This window comes from Myotis lucifugus, unplaced genomic scaffold, assembly GCF_000147115.1.
Source record: "Myotis lucifugus unplaced genomic scaffold, Myoluc2.0 scaffold_164, whole genome shotgun sequence".
Lineage (NCBI taxonomy): Eukaryota > Metazoa > Chordata > Mammalia > Chiroptera > Vespertilionidae > Myotis > Myotis lucifugus.
The window spans coordinates 2,550,245-2,572,641 of record NW_005871212.1 but is presented as its reverse complement, the minus strand read 5'-3'; the positions used below and the strand labels follow the sequence as shown (position 1 = coordinate 2,572,641).

Genomic DNA, 22,397 nt, shown 5'->3' with positions numbered 1-22,397 from the left:
TCAGTGCACTCCCACAGGGAGAGCACTGCTCAACCAGAAGCCAAGCTCACGGCTGGTGAGCGCAGCGATGGTGTCAGGAGCCTCTCTTGCCTCTGCGGCAGCACAAAGGATGTCCTAAGCTATCAGTCGGACATCCCCCGAGGGCTCCTGGACTGTGAGAGGGTGCAGGTTGAGCTGAGGGACACCCCTCCCTGCCGAGTGCATGAATTTCATGTACCAGGCCTCTAGTAATTCATACTCAGTTTACATTTAAAATGTTACTTATGTTTTATAATTATTTATAAAAGTTTAGTACTTCTTATTTGATTATAAACACCCCAAGAAAGCATATACAGTTGAATCAGAGACTTTGTCAGAAGATTTAGGTATGCAGTTGACCCTTGAACAATGCAGTGGTTAGGGGCTCTGACACTGCACACCGTCCGGCCCCCCTCCCACCCCCCCCAGTCAAAAGTCCATTTATAACTTTTTTTTAAAAAAAGTATACTTTATTTATTTATTTATGTTTGTTTATTTATTTATTTATTTATTTATTTATTTATAAATCCTCAACTGAGGATGTTTTTACATTGATCTTTTAGAGAGAGTGGAAGAGAGAGGGAAAGACAGAGAGAAACATTGATGTGAGAGAAACACATCAATTGGTTGCCTCCTGCACGAGCCCCAACCAGGGCCTGGGCTGGGAGGAGCCTGAAACTGAGGTATGTGCTCTTGACCAGAATTGAATCCAGGACACTTTGGTCCACAGGCCAACGCTCTATCCACTGAGCAAAACCGGCTAGGGCTATAACTTTTTTTTTTAAAGATCCAATGAATTCTCATTCCAAAGGTTTTTTAATTTTATTTTCATTTTAGAGGAAGGGAGAGGGATAGAGAGACAGAAACATCAATGAGAAAGAAACATCGATTGGTTGCCTCCTATATGCCCCCTACTGGGGATCAAGCCTGCAACCTGAGCATGTGCCCTGACTGGGAATCGAACCATGACCTCTTGGTTCATGGGCTGATGTTCAACCACTGAGTAACACCAGCTGGGCTCACGTATAACTTTTGACTCCCCAAAAACTTAACTACTAACAGTACTGTTGACTAGAAGCCTTACAGGTAACATAAGCAGTCGACATACTATTTTGTATGGTATATGTATTACATATTATCTATCCTATATAATAAAAGGGTAATATGCAAATTGACCTTAACAGCAGAACGACTGGGAATGACTGGTCACTATGACACACACCACCAGGGGGCAGACACTCAATGCAGGAGCTGTCCCCTGGTGGTCAGTGCGCTCCTACAGGGGAGCTCTGCTCAGCCACAAGCCAGGCTGATGGCTGCCAGCACAGCGGTGGTGGCGGGAGCCTCTCCTGCCTCCTCAGCAGCACTAAGGATGTCCGACTGCAGCTTAGGCCTGCTCCCTGCTGGCAAGTGAACATCCCCCGAGGGCTGCCGGGCTGCCAGAGGGATGTCTGACTGCCAGCTTAGGCCTGATCCCCTGGGGAGTGCTCCTAACCCAGCAGGTGGACATCCCCCGAGGGTTCCCAGACTGCGAGAGGGCACAGGCCAGGCTGAGGGACCCCCCTAAGTGCACAAATTTTTGTGCACTGGGCCTCTAGTATATATATAAAAGCCTAAGTGACCATTATGACCGGATGACCAGCCAGTAGCTATGACACACACTGACCACCAGGGGGCAGACGCTTAACGCAGGAGCTGTCCCCTGGTGGTCAGTGTGCTCCCACAGCCAACCTCCTGCAGCTGGCCAATCTCCGAGGTCCCTGGCCGGCTTTGATTGGCCCCAATTGGGACTGGGCAAGACGGCCCCAATAGTCCAGGAGCGATCCCCCCCCATGCATGAATTTGTGCACCGGGCCTCTAGTATTCTTATAATAAAGTAAGTTAGAGAAAATAAAGTGTTAAGGAATCATAAGGAAAATACATTTATGGTATCTATTGAAAATAATCTGCATATAAGTGACCTGCACAGCTCAAACCTGTGCTATATTTTTAGCAGTGGAACTTTTCCTTAATGGAAATCCATCTTCAAAGTTAAATTCTAGCTCTTACTATAATCAGGAAAAAACTAATGGTTACTAAAGTCACCCATTATAAATTCTTAAATTGCTTTGGCAAGTGAAAACATCTTAGGGGACCTTTATAGCCAAGTAGAAGAGCTACAGGTGAAACACATGACATGGTAAGCTTTATAGGAATTAGATTTTATTGTCACAGTTCTTATTAAAATTATATTCATATTTTTTCTTTTCTACCCCCAGTTCAACTTTAGTTGGCTTACCAAGAGTGAAACGTGACAAATACTCAGTCTTCAACTTTCTGACACTCCCAGAGACAACTTCCTTGCCTACAACTCAAGCCTCAAGTGAAAAAATACCGCAGCACCGAGGTCCCGACAGTGAGTAGGGCTTCCTCAGGTCCAGTTGCTGACCATGGTCTGTTGGGAAGACAGAAATAAAGGGTCATCTAATCCTAAGGATACACATAGTGCAAACTCTCCTCCCATAAACATAATTGCTCATATGGATACCTTAGCTCATGTTGTAATGGTCCAGATGTGTCCTGTTTGGGGGTGGTACTCTGCCTCAGCATCTGCCACATGCCCAACACTTTGCACAGTGCCTGGGCCTGTAGTAGGGTCACTGATGTTCTTGAATGAGCTGTAATGAAAAACTCGTCTTTTGCTTGCTAATTCTGATGTTATGTCTATGTTCTACTTTTCAGAATCAAGAAAACCATCCAGATGGGATACATCTAAACAAGAAAAGAAAGAAGATTCCATTAGTGAATTTTTAAGTTTGGCTAGATCAAAAGTTGGTCCACTTGAACAAGAGTCCAGTCCATTAGTAAACAAAGAGGAAGTGCATGTGAAGGAATCACTCTCAAATAAGGTATTCGGGCTTCTGGTTCTCTTTGCCAGGCTAGCCGTGGCCTTTACTTTTCTCTATAGTGAGCAGCGGTAACACACTCTGTGAAGGGCTAGATATTAACACGTTAAGCCCCATTTCAGTCACCGGTGACTGACACTATACTTTCCGTCCGGAAGACAAAACAGGCTGAGTGCTTAATGTGTTAAATATTGAAAGCTTTGTGGACCATAGTCTCTGTTGCAACTATTCAACCCTGCTGTTGAGTGTGAAAGGAACCACAGGCAATGTGAAAACAATTGGGTGCTTATATCTTCTATAATAATAAAAGTGTAATATGCAAATTGATCGAACAACCAAACAGCAGAACGACCGTCCAGACGACCTTCTGGATGACCACGCTATGACATGCACTGGTGCCAGGCCAGCCAAGGCGGGTGCAATGTGATTGGTCGGGGGGCCCTGCCATTGCTCCACAAATGCCCTGCAGAGGGAGGCCCAGGCCACCGGCTGGTGGGGCGATCGATCGGGGGTGGGGACAGGGGGGCTCCGCAGTTGCCCCAAAGAGGGAGGCCCAGACCACCCTCTGTGCAGCGATCGATCGCAGAGCCCTGGTGGGTGGGCGAGCCTCCCTCTGCGCAGCGATCGATCTGGGGGCCCCTTGATCGATCCCACAGAGGGAGGCCCAGGCCACCGGCCAGCGATGCTATGGTGGGTGTGCGGGGCCGGCCAGCGATTGCCCTGCAGAGGGAGGCCCAGGCCAGCCAAGGAGTCGCACTCCACACCTGTCACCTGCAGAGGGAGGTGACCGGTGGTGGGGGAGGGGGGGCAGTGCCAGACAGATGGCAAGCAGTGGTAGCGGCGGGGGCAGGGCCAGCTGCTGGCAGCCAGGGTAAGGAAAGCCCCGATAGGCCCTGATCGCCAGCCAGGCATAGGGACCCTACCCAAGGGGTCCGGATTGTGAGAGAGTGCAGGCCAGGCTGAGGGACACTTTCTCCCCCGTGCACGAATTTTGTGCACCAGGCTTCTAGTGTTCCAATAAAACTTATTTACAAAAACAGACAGTAGGTTGGATTTGGCCCCTGGGCTGTAGTTTGCCAACACCTGCTCTACTGTCGAACAATTCGAGTCACAGCTTAAATCATTTGAGGAGAGGTTATAAACTGCCTAGAATGGCTTTCACTTAGCATTAACTATTGAAACAAAATTCAATGTATTTGTATTAGAAAATATAATTTTCCAAGTAACAAGTATTCTCTTTTGTGGAGAATATAGAGAGAATATCCATTGTTGGTTTTTTTAAAATTACTGCTTTAATAGTTAACAGTTGAACTTAATAAAAAGTTGCTTTTATTTATAATATTGTCATTACATTTTAAAATATTTTTGTAACTTATTATTATTAGTTTTAATCCTTACCCTATTGATTTTAGAGACAGAGGAACGGAGGGAGAGACAGAGAGAGAAAGAGAGAGAGAGAGAAACATCGATTGGCTGCCTCCCGTTGCACCCCGACTGGGGATCAAACCTACAACCTTCTGGTGTACAGGGCAGTGCTCCAACCAACTGAGCCACCTGGGCAGGGCTTACTCTAGTTTTTAAATTAACCTACATTAAAACGGACTTTTTAAGCCCTGGCTGGTTTGGCTCACTGGATGGCTTAGCCTGTGGACTGAAGGATCCTGGGTTCGATTCTGGTCAAGAGCACATACCTTAGTTGCAGGCTCGATCCCCGGCCCAGGGACAGGTGCGGGAGGCAACCAATGATGTGTCTCTCTCACATCGATGTTTCTCCTCCTCCCTTCCATTCTCTCTAAAAAATCAATAGAAAAAGTATCCTTGGCTGAGGATTAACAGCAACAACAACTTGACTTTTTAAATGTACAGTTCAGTGAGTTTTTGCACAGATTCATGTAATCACTACCACAATCAAGATACATATGGTACCATCATCACAAGAAGCCTCCACATGCTGTTCCTCTATAGTTTCCCCTCTCTGCATCCCAGAACCCAGTCAGCCATTGATCTCTTCTTTGTCTTTATAGTTTTGTTCTAGAATGTTATATACTAGTAAATGGAATCAGACAATATATAGCCTTTTGAGATTGGCATCTTTCATTCAGCATCATACCTTTGAGATTTATAGTATTTTTGTTTTTTTATTTTTAAAAAAATATATTTTATTGATTTCTCACAGAGAGGAAGGGGGAGGGATAGAGAGTTAGAAACATCGATGAAAGAGAAACATCAATCAGCTGCCTCTTGCACACCCCCTACTGGGGATGTGCCCGCAACCAAGGTACATGCCCTTGACCGGAATCGAACCTGGGACCCTTGAGTCCGCAGGCCGACGCTCTATCCACTGAGCCAAACCGATTAGGGCTATAGTATTTTTGCATGTAGCAATAGTTCATTCCTTTTTATTGCCAAACTAGAGGCCCGGTGCATGAATTCGTGTATGGGTGTGGTCCCTAGGCCTCGCCAGCGATCGAAGTGCCACGTGCCCCCCTCCACCTGAGTCATGGTGCCCAAGTCCCCACACAGAGATGTGGTGAGTGTGGCCGGATGCCATGGGCCTGGGTGCAGTGTGGGCCGCGGGCCAGGGTGCAGTGTGGGCATGGAAGCCGGGTGGGCAGCGCGCTCTGTCCCAGCCTACCTCGCAGACTGGCTCCTGTGTGAACCCACGGGGAACCCGACTGGACCCTGCGGTCCCAGCTGCTGCAGCCGGGCTCACCTGGAAGACGCCATGTGGGTGCGGGGTGGGCTCCTTGTGGTCACCTGGCACCTGAGCGCGGGGGCTTCCCTGGCGCATGAGCCCTGGTATCCCAGAAAGGGTGGTAAGGGGAGTGAGAGCGAGCTCAGGGGACACCCCGCATTCTCACTGCACCTCTGTCCCCGTCACCCCCTCCCCCAGGAAGCCGGCGAGAGGTCACAGCACGTCACTGATGCCTGCCATGTTCTGCGCCGCCCCCTGGTGGTCAGTGCATGTCTTAGTGAGCAGTAGAACTCCTGGTCGAACTCCCGGTCGAGGGGACAATTTGCATATTAGGCTTTTATTATATAGGATACTATTTTGTTGTATGGGTGTACCATAGTTTGTTGTTCACTCTTTAAGGACATATGGTTGTTTCCAGCTTTTGGCTATCATAAATAAAGCTGCTGTGAACATTCATGTGCAGATTTTATGTGGACATAAGTATTTATTTCTCGCCTAGTAGTGGAGTACTGGGTAATAATATACTTACAGATTTAACTTTATAAGAAACTGCCAGGCTGTATTCCAAAGTGGTTTTTGCTTCAGGTATTTTGAAATTCTCTTGTTAATTACATACTCATTTTAGATTATTATATCTTTTTGGCAAATTGACTCTTTTATCATTATGTAATATCACTCTTTATCTCTTTTACATAGTACTAGTATATATTTTTCCATCATTTTAACCTATCTAATTCATTACCTTTAAAGTGGGTTTTTTTATAAAAAGCAAGTAATTGTCATTGAGTCTTTTTTAAAAAATGCACTTGGTAATATACATGTTTTAATTTGTGTTTTGATCATTTGCATGTAATTTGTTGATATATTTGGATTTATATTTGCAATTTTATTATTTGCTTTCTGTCTGTTTTTACTCTTTTTTTGTTCCTCTCTTTTCCCTTTCCTGCCTTCTTTTGTATTACTTAAATAATGGTTAGTATTCCATTTTGATTTATTAATTATTATTTTTAAAAATATATTTTTATTCATTTCAGAGAGGAAGGGAGAGGGAGAGATAGAAACATCAATGATAAGAGAAAATCATTCATTGGTTGTCTCCTGCACACCCCCTACTGGGGATCGAGCCCGCAACCTGGGACCTCTTGGTCCATGGGACAACGCCCAGTTTACTGAGCCACACTGGCTAGGCAATTTATCTATTAATTATTTTTTACTCTTTATTTTTTAGTGATTATTTTAGGGATTACAATGTACATATTTACCTTTTCACAGTCTACTTAGAGTTGATATTTTATCCCTTCAAGTGTAATGTAGAAATCTTACCACGGATAGGTCTCTTCTCTCTCCATTTTATATTGCCTTATGTATATACACTGAAAACTATCAGACAATGTTTTGATTTTTACTTCAATGTTATACATATTTTAAAGAACTGATGAGAAAAGAATAGTCTATTGTATTTACTGAGGTATGTATCATTTCTGTTGTTCTTTCTTCATTCCTGAAGTTCCAAGTTCCCTCTTTCACTTTCTTCTGTCTGAGGAACTTCCTTTAGCATTTCTTTTACAGCACTTCAAGCAACTAATTCTCTTAATTTTCCTTAATCAGAGAATGTCCTGTATTTTATCCTCATTTCTAAAGGATATGTATGCTGGGAATAGAATTCTGGGTCAACAATTCTTTTCTTTTAGTTCTTAAAAATGTTGTACCACTTCCTTTTGGCATTCCTGATTTCTGACGAGAAATCTACAGTCATTCATATAATTATTTATCTCTTTATATGATGTGATATGATGCGATTTTTCCTCTTGCTTTTTGATTGTGACGTGTCTGGGCATGATTTCTTTGAGATTAGTGTGTTTGGGGTTTGCTGAGCTTCTTGAATCTTTAATATTGTCTTTCCTCAGATTTGGACATTTCCAGCCATTACTTTTTTCAGATATTCCTCCTGTACCATACTCTCACTCCTCTCTGTTCCTTTTCCCTTCTCTCTATTGTTCAAAACAGATAATTTCTATTGATCTGTCTTCAAGTTTACTGACTCTTTCTTTTATCTGCATTCTGCTAATGAGCTCATCTAGTTAATTTTTAATTTTGATTATTGTATTTTTCATTTCTAAAATTCCCATTTAGTTCTTCATATCTTTTATTTCTTTGCTGAGACCTTTTTATTTTTCCAATTGTTTGCTTTTATTCTTGGAGCACAGTTGTAAAAGCTGCTTTAAAGTCTGTCTGATAATTCCAACATTTTTGTCAATTTGGGTTTGTATCTGTTGATTGTCTTTTGCAAGTTGAGATGTTCCTGGTTGCTTGTATACCAAGTAGTTTAGGTTTGCATCCTGGAAATTTTGAATATTATGTCATGAGATCCTGGGTCTCTTTCAAATTCTAAAGAGAATGCTGAATTTTCATTTTGTTTTGCTTTAGCAGACTATCAACCTACTAAGTTCAGGCTGCAATTCCAACCCATCTTCTGCGGGCTGTGGTTCAAATGTCAGTCTAGTTTTCAGAGCCTTTATATTCAGATATGCATGTGCACTTCCCAGTGGTCTGGGACCGGGCTGGTAGTTAATCCCATAGTTCTGTTATCAAAGCCTGTGGTTTGCTGTTTAGAGTCAGACCCACACATGCATAGCTAGCTCCTCCTCTTCATGATCTTTCTGACACTTTCTGACTCGCTGGGTTCATGTTTCTGACACTTTCTGACTCGCTGGGCTCCTCCTTCCATTCTCCAGTCAGAAAGCTAGGATTTTAAAAATATATATATATTTTTTCATTAATTTCAGAGAGGAAGGGAGAGGGAGAGAGAGATAGAAACATCAATGATGAGAGAGTATCATTGATCGACTGCCTCCTGCACGGCCCACACTGGGGATTGAGCCCCGCAACCTGGGCATGTGCCCTGACTGGGAATTGAACTGTGACCTCCTGGTTTATAGGTTGACGCTCAACCACTGAGCCACACCAGGCAAGACTTTTTTTTTTTTTTTTTTTTAATTTATTTTTGAGAGAGAGAGATGGGGATTGGGGGAAGGGAGTGAAAGAAAGAGAAACATCGATCTAAGAGAGAAACATCAATCAGTTGCCTCCTATACATGCCCTTGCTGGGGATTGAACCCAGAACCCGAGTATGTGCCTTAACCAGGAATTGAACCCGCCACCTTTTAGTGTACATGACGATGCTTCAACCAACAGCCACACTGGCCAGGGCAGAAAGCCAGGACTTTAGATTCCCTGTTTTGCCTTATATTTCCTGTGACTTTCTTTGTTGCTGGAGTCAAGTGGCAGGAGGGCAGGAAGGGAAAAAAGCAGTGGGATTTGATCCAGACTGTTGGAACCACGGCCTCTATGGTCAGAGAAAAAGGTTCCCCTCTTTCAGAGCCTGGCAGCTGCTGCCACCTCCCCTGTTGTCACCGTGGATTGGAACTTCTCCATTCGGCTTTTACTGTTACCTTTTTTAATGGCATAAAACCCTACTCAGAGACTCTGGCTCTGTGATTCGGTCAGAAGATTAGAGAGCCTTCTAGATTTTCTCAAAAAATCATGTTGATATCGTATTTAGGTAATTTTTTCTGGAAAGTTTTTTTTTCTTGCTTTTTCACTTGTTAGCTATGAGGCCTTAAAGGGCTCTTTCCCGATCTGGGTTATTTAATACATATTTTTTCTGCTTCTAAGTTTTTATTAACGTGACTTTTTAAAAACAAACATATCCATACCAGTGTGGAGGGTAAGAGTGGGAGAAGAGGGGAGGGGAGGGCAGGGCAGGGTAAGGAATTCTGCTATGTTGGTAATAGAACTCCAGGTTTGTCCCATCGTGGATTCCGTCTGGAGTAAAGGTGTTAAGGAATCCTTACTGGGGGCTCCATCCCAGCCCTCTCATCTCTCACAGCTGGGTCATGGTGGCCGGAGCCATTTTGGACTGGTGACTGGGAATATTTTTTCTTTGAAAACTTCTGAGTCAGCACAGATACAATGTCCGTACCTTTTGGTGGAGGGTGTGGTGGTGAGGAAGCTCTGCAAACGTAGCTGCCATGTATTTGGTGGGTGTTATGGTTGCTATTTAATTCCAGTACAGCTCCTGTTATATTTCAGAAAAATATAAACAAAAAAGATCAGCTTGTATAGTTATCTAAGAGTAGAATATCTCATGTATTTATGACAGTCCTGCCTGTACATTTAATAATATTGACACCATTAAGGGTCAGAAATGTCTATGGACACAGATGTCAGTCAGCTGTCATTCAGTTCATGGTCCATGCATGTGACATTGGTATCTGTGGTTTGCCCTAAATATACCAGACTAGGTATTTCTAGGGCATTACTACCTTGATTTCCTGTGCTTCACTGTCAGGCTCTCTCTCCTGACTTTTTATATGATTAAAAAAAATTTTTTTGAAAGAATCTCAAAAGCTTAAATACAGTACAGATAAATCTTTTCTTGAACTGCTTGAGCATAAGATGCCACATCACTCCTGGGTTTCCTTCAAAGAAGGACTTTCTCCTATGTAATCAGAGTACGTCCATTAAAATCAGGAAATTAACATTGATACGTAACTACTATCTAATTCTCAGACCCATTCAAAGTCTACCGGTTGTCCTAATAATGTCCTTTATTATAGCGAAAAGGATTCAGTTCAGCATCACTTATAGCATGTACCTGATATGTCTCCTTATCTCCTCCGATCTGGAGCAGTTCCTCAGTTTTTCCTTGAGTTTTATGATCTTGCTACTTTTGAAGATTACAGGCAGTATTTTGAAGAACGTTCCTCTATTGGGGCTTGTCTGATGTTACCTCAGGACTAGATTCAGGTTCTGCCTCTTTGGCAGGAGTCCTCAGCTGGTGTGCTCTCACTGATCCTGTCACGTGGCGCAGTCAGCGATTGGCCCCGTTACTGGTGAAGTTCACTTTGACCACTTGAGTACTGTGGTGCCTTCCAGGGTTTTTCACTGTAAAGTTCATCTTTCCCCTTTTCTAATTAATAAATACTTTTATTCATTTCTTATTAATTTTTACTTAATTATTTTGAATAAGTATTTGGAAGTGTTGAAATATAAATACCCTGTTTCTCATCAAACTATTTCTTTGTTTCCTATTTTACCCAAAGGGATAAATTTGGTGCTCTCAATATTTATTTAAACTCTCAGATTGGCCCTGACCATTTTGGCTCAGTGGCTAGAGCGTCGGCCTGTGGACTGAAGAGTCCCAGGTTCGATTTCGGTCAAGGGCACGTACCTTGGTTGTGGGCACATCCCCAGTAGGGAGTGTGCAGGAGGCAGCTGATCGATGTTTCTTTCTCATTGATGTTTCTAACTCTCTATCCCTCTCCCTTCCTCTCTGTAAAAAATCAATAAAATATATTTTTTAAAAAATTAAAAAAAATAAACACTCAGATTGTACTAGTTGGCTAGTTGGAGCCCCTTCAGGTAGGTTTTGTGTCCTTGTAATATATCCCTCCTCCTCTCCGAGCATCAAGCTCAGTAAGATTTTCTGGACTCCTCTTTTTATTTTTCTCAGTTCCAGCTGTAGAATCAGTCTCCAAGGTGCCTGGCTATTTTTAGTGGGGAATGGTATACTTGTTTTCTTTGATTTTTATTTCTGTGAAAAGAGTTTATTTTAAAACCACAAATGCCATTGTCTTGTACCATTTTCCTCCTGTGGGTATTTGTAACTTTGCTGTAGAAATTGGAGGTGATGTGGTATGGAGGAGTGACCACTGGTTGAGAGAGGAGAGCTGGGTAGTAGAGTCCAGATCCAGTCGCTGGCCCTCTCATCTCTGAGCCTGGTTCTCCAGTGGAAAAATGGAAGGACAGAAGTGGATTGTGATCTGGGCCTGGGGTTCTCGTATCGCTTAGCAGATTAGTTTGCCCAAGTCTGGCTGGTGATACGCTGTTGGAGGGTGGGAGCTGTGTCTTCTCCTCACCTTTGCTATTTGCTGATTGAATTGAGTGTATACAAAGTTACTGGCTCTTTATTTGGTTGGTATGAATGTCCATTTCTAGGCTTCTTTTAGGAAGAGTGATGTGTAGTTGCAAAGAGAAGTTTTGTGGCCATTTTATTTTTTTATTTTTATTTTTTATTTTTATTTTTTTATATTTTATTGATTTTTTACAGAGAGGAAGGGAGAGGGACAGAGAGCTAGAAACATCGATGAGAGAGAAGCATCGATCAGCTGCCTCCCGCACACCTCCCACTGGGGATGTGCCCGCAACCAAGGTACATGCCCTTGACCAGAATCGAACCCGGGACCCTTCAGTCCGCAGGCCGATGCTCTATCCACTGAGCCAAACCGGTATCGGCTATGGCCATTTTATCAACGTGTTCCTGGCTTCCTCCCCATTGTGTGGAGGGCCTAGTTTTCTCTCCAGCATTTTCTTATGAGTAGACTGTCTTCAGCACCTTTAATATTGGACCTCTGAAGGCTCAGACAGACTCTTGAAAACAGGACAGAGGCACTGTGCTATTTCCTACTGCACTTTTCTCTGCATTTCTGATTAACGACCTATCTCTATGAGAAATTTCAGCTGCTTCTACATTCAGCACATCCTGCAGTTGTTGAATCAGAAACACCACAAAAATAAATATTGTGTGTGATAATTGTTTAGTTACGCAGTATGTGAGTGTGGAGACCCATGTACACAAACATAAACACCGGTGTGTGTGTGTGTGTGTGTGTGCGCGCGCGCCGTGTGTGTTCTAGAACATTTGGCTCCTTTCACTCTTCCTTCTTCATTCCTGACTCTTATTTCCCTGTTAATACAGCTGGTAAACAAAGATGTGGATTCACAGACTGAAGGAGGAGAGAGCCGCCCATCCATGGACTTATTCAAGGCCATCTTTGCCAGCTCCTCTGAAGAAAAGTCCTCATCCTCTGAGGATGAGCAGGGCGACAGCGAGGATGATCAGGAGGGTCCCGGGGAGGCTGACTTCAAAAGTTCCCAGGAGGAACTGTCGTCTGTGGCACCCAGTACGTCAGTATTTCTGACTTTGGGATCTAAAGGAGAAAATAGCGATGTCTCTAGAGAAGCTGCTGCTTTGCTTAGTGTGTAATTTTAAACCAGGATAATAGCAATCAGTGGTGTTTTAATCTTTTACATTTTTAACTGGGGTAGACCAGAGTTCTGTTTTATTTGTCTGGTATAAACCTCTGGTATATGTTTAGGATAGCTATGTTTGATAATGTTGATTTTCCTACTTATCCTAGTTGAGAAGATTTAAGAATAGTAAATATTTTATCTAAAAATAGCTGTATTTATGTATGTATTTTAGAGAGAAAGAAAGGGATGGGGACAGAGAAACATCTATTTATTGTCCCACTTATTTATGTATTTATTGGTTGATTCTTGTATGTGCCCTGCCCTGACTGGAGATTGAACCTGCAACCTTGGTGTATCATGACAATGCTCTAACCAACTGAGCTTGTTTTTAAAACCTTGTTGAGAAGGAGGTGCTAGGATTGCTGGATGACATTTAGTCATGACTACAGGGGCTCTTCCAGCTTTCCTCTCTGTAGGGCACATTGTGTGCTCTGGCTCAACCAGCCCTGGCAGATGGGGCCTGTCCTCATTACTCTAACACTTGGTCAGTAGCTTACCCTGCTTGTTCTGTTTAACCCAGCCAGGAGTGCTGGCACAGGAAAGGAGGCCGTCTTGCGCTTGCAAGGGTAGAAGACTTTTCAGATGCTTGGGGGTGGGTGTGTGGACAAAATTAGAGTGCTCTGCCTGCCCTGACAGTCTGTGGGGGATGTGGGTATAATTTTTGAGGGCCTTTAACCAAAAAGTTACATAGTAGTATAAAATATTGTTTGTTCTTAGGTGATTGCAAATGTCAGCCTCTATTTTATTTCCATAAAAAAAACTCAACTTACATTTTTATTATGAAGTCATATATATTTGAATTTTAAAAATAAAAATATATAGAAAGCTTAAGTTCCCAGAGATAACCATCTTGAACACTTTTGATGCTTATGTTTCTAGACTTTTTCTATTTTTATCTCTCCTATTTGAAAACATAGTCATCTGTTTTAAAAAATGAGATTATTTATGTGAACATGCTAATTTGTTTATATTCAGTTTTTCTCCTCTTTGATAATTCATTTTGAGTGAAATTAAACTTTCTGAGCTGGGGCATAGTCTTACATCCCTGATTATAAATTTAACTTTTCTCTGATGACCCTTCTTCGAGGATATGTTTCAACCCTTCAGTTTGCAGTAGGTGATCGGGATGCCATACATATCCCTGTTTTACAGACACTGATGCATTGGGTTGCCTGTGCCCTTGTGTGACTGACTTCCCAGCTCTAAAGCCCATGACGTTGGAGGTCAGGTCCATGGTTCACCACACCTGTGTCCTCAGCACCTGGTGTGAGCTAGTTAAGCCAAGTGGTGAAGGAAGGCACATGTTATCTGGTGGCAACAGACATTAGTTAAAGACTCAAATACATTAATATTTGGCAGATATATAAAGCTAATACCCTGGTGTTTTTCAGCTAGTGAGCCGGCCCCCCAGGAGCCCGCGCCTTCCTTCGTGATACAGAAGACGCAGATAGACGAAAGAGAAGAGTTCGGCCCTCGGCTGCCTCCTGTCTTCTGCCCCAGTGAGTCCAGGGCTCCTTGGTTCACCTGTTTGCACTGGCACCAGAGTGTCCCCTGAAATGTGACAACTCTAACTGTGTTATATCCACCCATCTAATCCAACATGAGGCCAACCAAATATATACATTTGTTGCTGGTTTATCTGTTCTCAGCCACATTTTGAAACCCATTGCTCCACCTACTACCTAAATGATGGTTGTTGCGTTACAGCCTCAGAGTCCTTGAAGCTTTTCTTTCTTTCTTTTTAACTTTCAGATATTTCAAATGTTGTCACTTATAGAAATAAAAAAGTAAAAGTCTAGGACACAAAGATGAGAAGGGAATTGCAGGGAGTAGGGTATACTGAGACTTTTTTATACTTTGGCTAATGTAGCAAATAAAATAAAATTAATTCTTTCAGAAGTAAATACAGCCCATCTTCCTCCTCCAGTAGCTGTTAACGACTTCTGTTCAGGGCCATCTTAAATTGACCTCTCATGTTTAAATGTTTGGACTGGTTTATCATTTCTCTGAAAACTGGGTTAAAAAACCTCTGATAACGTGCCCCAGGTATATGAATAATAAATAATTGTTATCTACTCTATAGTTTCCTATAGCGCTCACATATAAATATTGTTTTAGTTAATTCAGCCTTCAAAGAGATGATAAGAAGCAGAGAGGAGTAAAAAGTGTGAAGTTTTGAAAAGTTGCAGTGAATGTATTATTTACTTCAGTTACTCAGATCTTTAGCTTAAAGTGTGCTAGCTAAAAAATAATATGTGTGCTAGCTGTTAAAAGCTAAGTTATTTATGCCCATTTCTCAGATCGTCCTTGATATCCTTAGAATAGTTAATAACTTAATTTAGTCTGTGGGTTATTGAGGGAAAATGGTTTTTCAAAAAATAGCATTTAAAAAAAGGTTATTAAAACCACAATGAGCTGAACTGGTGTGGCTCAGTGTATTGAACATAGTACCAGGGACCAAGAGGTCCTGGGTTCGACTCATGGTCAAGTCACATGCCCGGGTTTCGGGCTCGATCCCCAGTAGGGGGCATGAAGGAGGCAGCCGATCAGTGTGTGTCTCTCTCATTGATGTTTCTATCTCTCCCTTTCTCTCTGAAATCAATAAAAATATATTTAAAAACAACAACAACAACAATGACATATTACCTCACAAACAATAAATGCTGGCAAGGATGTAGAGCAAAGGGAACCCTAGTACACTGCTGGTGAGAATGCAGACGGTGCAGCCATTTGAAAAATAGTATGGATTTCCTCAAAAAATTAAAAATGGAACTGCCATTTGACCCAGTGATCCCACTTCTGGGAATATATCTTAAAACCCCTGAAATACCAATCAGAAAGGATATATGCACTCCTATGTTCATAGCAGCATTGTTTACAATAGCTAAGATTTGGAAACAGCCCAAATGCCCATCAGTAGATGAATGAATTAAAAAACTGTGGTACATGTACACAATGGAATACTATGCAGCTGTGAAAAAGAAGGATCTCTTACCCTTTGAGACAGCATGCATGGACCTGGAGAGTCTTTTTTTTTAAAAAAATGTTTTTATTTCAGAGAGAGGAAGGGAGAGGGAGAGAGAGATAGCAACATCAATGATGAGAGAGAGAATCATTGATTGGCTGCCTCTTGCATGCCCCCTACTGGGGATTGAGCCTGCAGCCCCGGCATGTGCCCTAACTGGTAATTGAACTGTGACCTCCTGGTTCATGGGTTGGTGCTTAACCACTGAACCACACCTGCTGGGCTGGAGAGTATTATGCTAAGCAAAATAAGCCAGTCGGAGAAAGACAACTATACATGATCTCTTACATGTGAAATCAAATGAACAAAATAAATCGACCAACAAAATAAGTCCCACGGTGTGGAGGCATGGAACAAACTGACATATCTTGGATGGTGGTGGGGAATGAGAACAGATAAACCAAAGAACTCATGTATTTATATACATAGCCCATGGTCACAGATAATAGAGTGGTGAAGGGCTGGGGAGTGGGGAGGGGCTGAGTGGATGGGGCAAAATTGGGGGAAGGGAAGGTGGAGAATCTCTAATACTGTCAACAATAAAAATAATTTTTAATTAAAAAAATAAAGGGTGGGGAGGTCAGTTTTTGAAAAATATGACCAAACTATAGGAATAGAAAATTGCAGACACCTGTTAACTGGGTTTGGAAAATATCCATACCTGAAACACTTGGAACTTTCTTTAGGTGGAAAAAGATGATTTAATAATTTAAACTGCTTCTACTATTATGAATTTTTGTGGGTTTGGGTACCAGGAAATTAATGACCTATGAAAACATTTTGGTCAGAATTTGGAGGTGGAGAATTTAGGTGCCTGCAACTTGTAATTTTAATGATTACATATATTGTGTTGCTCTGATGCTAGTGTTTTAGTGTTTCAACTTAATAAGACGAATTCATGTTGAATGTGCTTTTGTGAAGGGAGGGTGATATGAGAGGAGCTTATATGCCAGATACCAGGCTATGGGATTCCTGTTTGAAGTCCCATCTAATCCTCTCTATGTCCCTAAGGAGTTAGGGATTCTTCTTATCCCTGTTTTATGGAAGGGGAAACTGAGACCTGAAGAGGTTAAGCAAGGTGCCCAAGATCGATCACAGAGCTGGCGACACAGCTGAGGTTCAGACTCTGAGCTTACTCTAGGATGATAATTACAAAAGCTTATGGGCATTCTAGTCTGACTTTGTCTTCATCTGCCAAGATGCTCATTGGATCAGACAGGACTTATGCTGAGGTTTCTGGCAGTTTTTAAATGCAGGGTGTCCCCCAAAAATGTGTACACACTGTAACAGCTGATAGCTCAATTTTGAAAATCAAATGTATTTTAATAAACGCTGCCTTTATAATTATTCAAAGAGTGTGTATACATGTTTTGGAACTCCCTATATAGAGCTAACACGTGATATGCTAATCTATTTGTATATCGGTGAGGCAGGGCAGGAGTTCTGCCTTAATGTTAATCATCCCATCTAAGGCATATTCCTAATTCAAGAATTTAGCTTTATTTCCCCCTGTAGTTCATGTGTTTATTGCATTTGTATTTCAGATGCTCGTCAGAAACTTGAGGCTCCTCAAAAAGAGAAACATAAAAAGAACAAAGAAAAACACAAGACCAAGAAAGAGCACAGACGGAAGAAAGAGAAGGTAAGTGACTTCTGGGTGCCCTGGGCTCAGTGTGTGGGGTTTGTCACTCCTGCTTCTGTCATCCAGACGAGCCCCCATGAAGCCCGCTGAAGGGTGTCTTGTAGCCAAAGTGGGGGCACATGGGTTTTTCGACAGCTTGACAGAGTGTGGACTAGACATTCTTTGTAAACCCTCGATTTTCAGAAACTTTGTTTTTCTTTCAAATGGAATATTTTAATTTGTTCAGTTCTACTTTAAAAAGTTTTTATTTGTGATTATTAAAAATTAGGAAAAGGGACATTTAATATCTTAGAATAATGGTTGAGTATTAAATAATAAAAATTTTATTTGATCACTCATTCAGTATTAAATGAAGGTGTTATTTTGGACATTTCTCATTACATAAAGATGTTGGTCCATAGTTTAGTATTTGAAATAAAGAAAACCTGAATGTATAATGTATGTGTTCACTGTTGACATCCCTTACCTCATGGTCCATGTCTTCTTCTTTTAAAAAAAATATATTTTTATTGATTTTAGAGAGGAAGAAAGAGAGAGAGAGAGATAGAAACATCAATGATGAGAGAGAATTATTGATCGGATGCCTCCTGAACGACCCCTCCTGGGGATTGAGCCCGCAACCCAGGTATATGCCCTGACAGGGAATCGAACGAGGGACCCTTCAGTCCTCAATCTGACACTCTATCCACTGAGCCAAATCAGCTAGGGCCAAGTCTTCTTTTTAGTTAGGCCCAGGCTTTTTTAATTTTTATTTTTTGTGTGAATCCTCTCCTGAGGAAATTTTTGCATGTTTTTTTAGAGAGTGGAAGTGAAGGAGAGAGAGAGAGAGGAAGAGAGAGAGAAACATCAATGTGAGAAAGACACATCGATTGATTGCCTCCCACATGACTGGGGCTGGGGATCAAACCTGCAACCCAGGTACGTGCTCTTGACCAGGAATTGAACCTGTGACCCTACTGTGTGAAGGTTGTTGCTCTAACCATTGTTGCTCAACCAGCCAGGGCAACACTGGCTTTTAATTCAGTTAATATTAGTGTTGGGTACCCAAAGTGGTCTGGGCAGTAGTGGAATTTATTAAAAACAGTTCCCTGATTGATTATATAAAAAAAAAAGGGTTCCTGAGCATAGAAGATGAGGAAAGTTCACTTGTAGGGAAAGGAAAAAGTTGGTGCTGACAGGTTCAAAAACCAAATTCATTGGTTTCTTACCAGTGTGTCTGCTGTTCTCTTACCAGTTTCTACTTTGTGCATTTCCAGGGTGTTCGCATCCTGATGTGTAGTTTATCACATATGCCTAACAAAATGGGCCAGTCAGTGTATGGGAAGAGGCAAGGGTCACCTTGGACAAGAGGGGCACTAAGTGTCAGGGCAGTATCCTGCTGACATCTGCTTGGTTCTGCTGTGCCTGTCGCTAGCGGATCAGTTCTGTGAGTGGGGGCACTGTGGACAGTGTGCAGAGCTGAATGCTCCTGGCCTGTTTCACACTAGGCCAAAGTTCACCCCAAATGAGGTTTTGCTTTTGTTTTTGAATGACTCCAGCAATCAAATGCCTCATTAGCCTGTCATATACTGAATTAGGAAGGGAAACACCTGTGTGAGTGTGTGTGCTTGTGTATTCCAGCAACTTTTTTTTTTTTTTTTAAGAAAAAGAAACATCGGAAGCACAAACACAAAGGCAAGCAAAAGAATAAAAAGTCAGAAAAAAGTAGTAGTTCTGAGAGTGCTGACAGCAGTGACAGCCAGAGTGAAGAAGACACCGCAGACATGTCACCCCAGGAACTGCTAAGACGGTAGGCAATGGAAGACAGTGGTTTTCAGGAACCTCTCAAAGGTTTATTAAAATCTTGATGTATTTGCTTAGAGGCAAACATCAGAAATGATAAACTTGCATATTAAATAGGTTTATTGAAAAGTTAATTTTTAATTACATATGTAATATGTGAATATGTTATCATTGTGAAAATTCATACCTTACAGATAAATCTTAAAGTGGCCCTTGACCAATTCCCCAAACTTCTCTTTCTACAGTAACCTCTGCTGTTAGTTTCACATGTAACTTACAAGAATTTTTTGCTTAACTATACACTGGTAACGTGTACATATACATTTTGTTATGCTCTGTTTTTTAAAAAAATATATTTGTATTGATTTCAGAGAGAAAGGGAGAGGGAGAGAGAGATAGAAACATCAATGATGAGAGAGAATCATTGATCAACTGCCTCCTGCACGCCCCCCACTGGGGATCCAGCCAATAACCCGGCATGTGCCCTTGCTGGAATCAAACCTGGGACCCTTCAGTCTGCAGGCCGATGCTCTATCCACTGAGCCAAACCAGCTAGGGCTGCATTTTTAACACATTGTTTGTGGGTAGTAACAGGTGGCTCTACTACTTACAGTCAACGTAAAACGTATAAATACGTTTCCCGCATACAATGTATTAATATAAATAATATAATTTCATGTAGCATAGAGTGTGAACATTTAGAATGAATAAATACTGCCCGATTATTTCCAAATGTGGCTGTATCAGTTTAGATTATGAAAGCACCTTGTTATTACATCAAGTGTAAATGGTACAAAATTGTTTGCCAGTGTGATGAGTAAAGACTGGCATCTCATTTCAATTTTCACTTCCTGGATTACTACGAGGTTGAGCATCCTTTCCTGTGTGAGCCTTTGCCATGTGCTCTTTTGTGAATAGCTTGCTCATGTACTTGCAGTGTTCTGTTTCCTATGAGATTGTTTTACTGGTTTTTAGTAATTAAAAAATAATAATTTTGGATATTAATCCTTTGTGTTTAAGTGTATTACCTGTCATAATTTTAACTATCTTTGTTGTACAGAAGCTTTAATTTTTGATGCACTCATTTAACCAATTTTTTTGGTATGTTTTTCATTTTTGTCTTTTAAAGGCCTTCCCTAACTCAAGATTTTATATATATGTAAACTGTTTTCATGCTTTTGTAGTGTTGTGTTTTTTTTAATTTCAAACAGAACAGTGTAACCATTTAACTTTCTCCAAGTGTATAGCCAGTATTAGTCAGGGTGAGTAAATTAGCAGTGATGAAAAAGAAACCCTGCATCCCAGTGTCATAGCATAGTGAAGCATTAATAAAATTGAGCTGTTTGGCCTTTCAGTTCATATCTAACTTCCTTCTCTCTTTTACTTCTGTTTCCAGGTTAAAACATCTTCCCTTAAGGAGGCAGTAGTTGAATTCTGCCCTGGCCTGTTCCGAAACCAGATCTCCTCCATGATGGAAGTCCATTGATTGCTCAGTTAATACATTGTACAGATTGTATTTATATGTAAATTCATGCTGTAAAATAATTTTTAAAACCTTGACATTTCAAAGGCTGTCTTGGAAGGTCACAGAAATTGGCTTCTATTTTTAACTTCAGTTAGTGTCAAGGAAAAAATTCAGACTGTACAGTTTAATTAAAATGGATTTTTCTATTTCCTTCTTGATTTTTTATCTCTTGAAACTCTAAAAAAGAATGAAAAGTAAAGACTGTTCTCTCATTTTGTTATGAAGAAAGCCAAATCCAGACAAGGACAGCTGAACTGATCTAGGACTGGGGTAGGAGGAGGTGGGGGGTTCCTTTCCCCTCCTGCAGTGTTTCCCTGTCTGGCTCCTCCCTCTGGTGGTTGATGGCAGCCAGGAATCCATGGGTGGAACAGTGCCAGGATCCTCAGCCTCTCAGGGTAGAAGTCACCAATGTATCTGAGGCACCAAGACCAAGAGTCAGAAAGTATGCCCCCCCCCTCCCCCCGGGCCCTTTCTCTGAGGCTGCCTCCTCTGCACTGATGAGACCTTTGATAAACGTAAATAACAGAGTTTTCTAATATTATCAAAATAATATCATAGAAAAATCAGAACAATTTTTAAAGGAGAAAGGAAAGAAAAGCACTTCTGCCCACCCAGAGATGGCAACCCTGGATATTTTGTAATACCCATAGTCTTTTTCTAATGGTAGGACTACCACCCGAGTAGCACTTGACATTTTGTTCTATTATTTTCATTGGCTCTGTGACAGGTATTTCCCTCGTGCTCTACATATTGTGTGTACTCCGCCCCTAATAACTACCTCTTAATTCACCCAGGACCTAGTCTTTAACTTAATGACCATTTCTCTGTTGTTGACATAAAGTGGGTTGACTGAGAGCCCCTACAGAGGCCGAGGACACACAGATAGTCCTGGGAGAGGGAGCCAGGAAGACAAGCAAGGTCTTGAGGATGGGGCGCAGGTTACACACTCGTGACCTGGGTCCTTTTGCGTCCAGAATTCGAAGCCCCTGTTCTCCAAGGAGAGGAAGCAGCGAGATTGCCGGGCCTCTGGGGGAGGGGCGGCGTGTCGGGGCGCGGGCGCAGGGTGCAGGGCGCAAGGCACGCGAGGCCACCGTTTTCAGCCAGGCTCGGTGCTGGCCACTGGCAGGCACTGCTCTAAGATGGCCTCCCAGCCACCGCGCCCTTCCAGCTCCCCAAAACACTCGGACAAGGGTGAGATGGCAAGCTCCCTAAAATACCTGAACAAGCGGACAAGCTCCCTAAAATACGGGGGCAAGGATGGGAAGACAGAGCCCCAGCAAAGAAGTGTGCAGCCGCCCCTGGTCCCAGGCGCAGAGGGCGCACTGGGACGCAGAAGGCTGCCTTGGATGACCTTGATCAGGGCTGTTGGCCGCTTCCAGAGGCTGATCTCGGAGGTTCGGCAGAGTCAAACGCTGTCCTCCTTAAACCCCCTGGCCATGGAACTGAACGTGCCCCAGAAGCACCCAATTCCTGAAAAGGAGTTCTGGGGCGACCAGGAGCCCCTCTCCAAGGTTAGAACTGCCCTTGTGGAGGGGTGGCGGCTTGTTCCCCACACACGGGGAGGGTAAGAGCACGCGCGCGCAAGAGTACCCGTGACAGACTCCCGGCTTCGCTAGGACCCCCAGGGGAGCTCTGCGCCCAGTGCCCCGCTTGAGGCACACCTAGTGGACAACGGCTTCGAAGTGGCTGCCGGCGAGGGGCTTCCCACTGGAAGTCGCTGGGGAAACAGG

The 22,397-nt window shown here is 42.5% G+C and overlaps 2 protein-coding genes across 4 annotated transcripts in view; both read left to right on the top strand.

Moving 5' to 3' along the window:
- The window catches only part of GPATCH1 (G-patch domain containing 1), a 52,165-nt gene extending 31,349 nt beyond the window's left edge, over positions 1-20,816 (top strand). Inside the window, exons 14-20 of one of the 3 annotated variants that reach the window (XM_006095984.3) lie at positions 2,277-2,413; positions 2,740-2,906; positions 12,359-12,563; positions 14,085-14,192; positions 17,263-17,360; positions 19,004-19,149; positions 20,539-20,816. In XM_006095984.3, the coding sequence (XP_006096046.1) occupies positions 2,277-2,413; positions 2,740-2,906; positions 12,359-12,563; positions 14,085-14,192; positions 17,263-17,360; positions 19,004-19,149; positions 20,539-20,569 (892 nt within the window). In that variant the 3' untranslated portion in view covers positions 20,570-20,816. The remainder of the gene's footprint in view (positions 1-2,276; positions 2,414-2,739; positions 2,907-12,358; positions 12,564-14,084; positions 14,193-17,262; positions 17,361-19,003; positions 19,150-20,538) is intronic. The other 2 variants (XM_023759889.1, XM_023759888.1) reach the window with 2 other exon arrangements.
- A 990-nt stretch (positions 20,817-21,806) lies between these two features.
- Positions 21,807-22,397, top strand: part of WDR88 (WD repeat domain 88) — a 35,363-nt gene continuing 34,772 nt past the window's right edge. The window contains exon 1 of the mRNA XM_006096002.3: positions 21,807-22,178. Within this exon, the coding sequence (XP_006096064.1) occupies positions 21,807-22,178 (372 nt within the window). The remainder of the gene's footprint in view (positions 22,179-22,397) is intronic.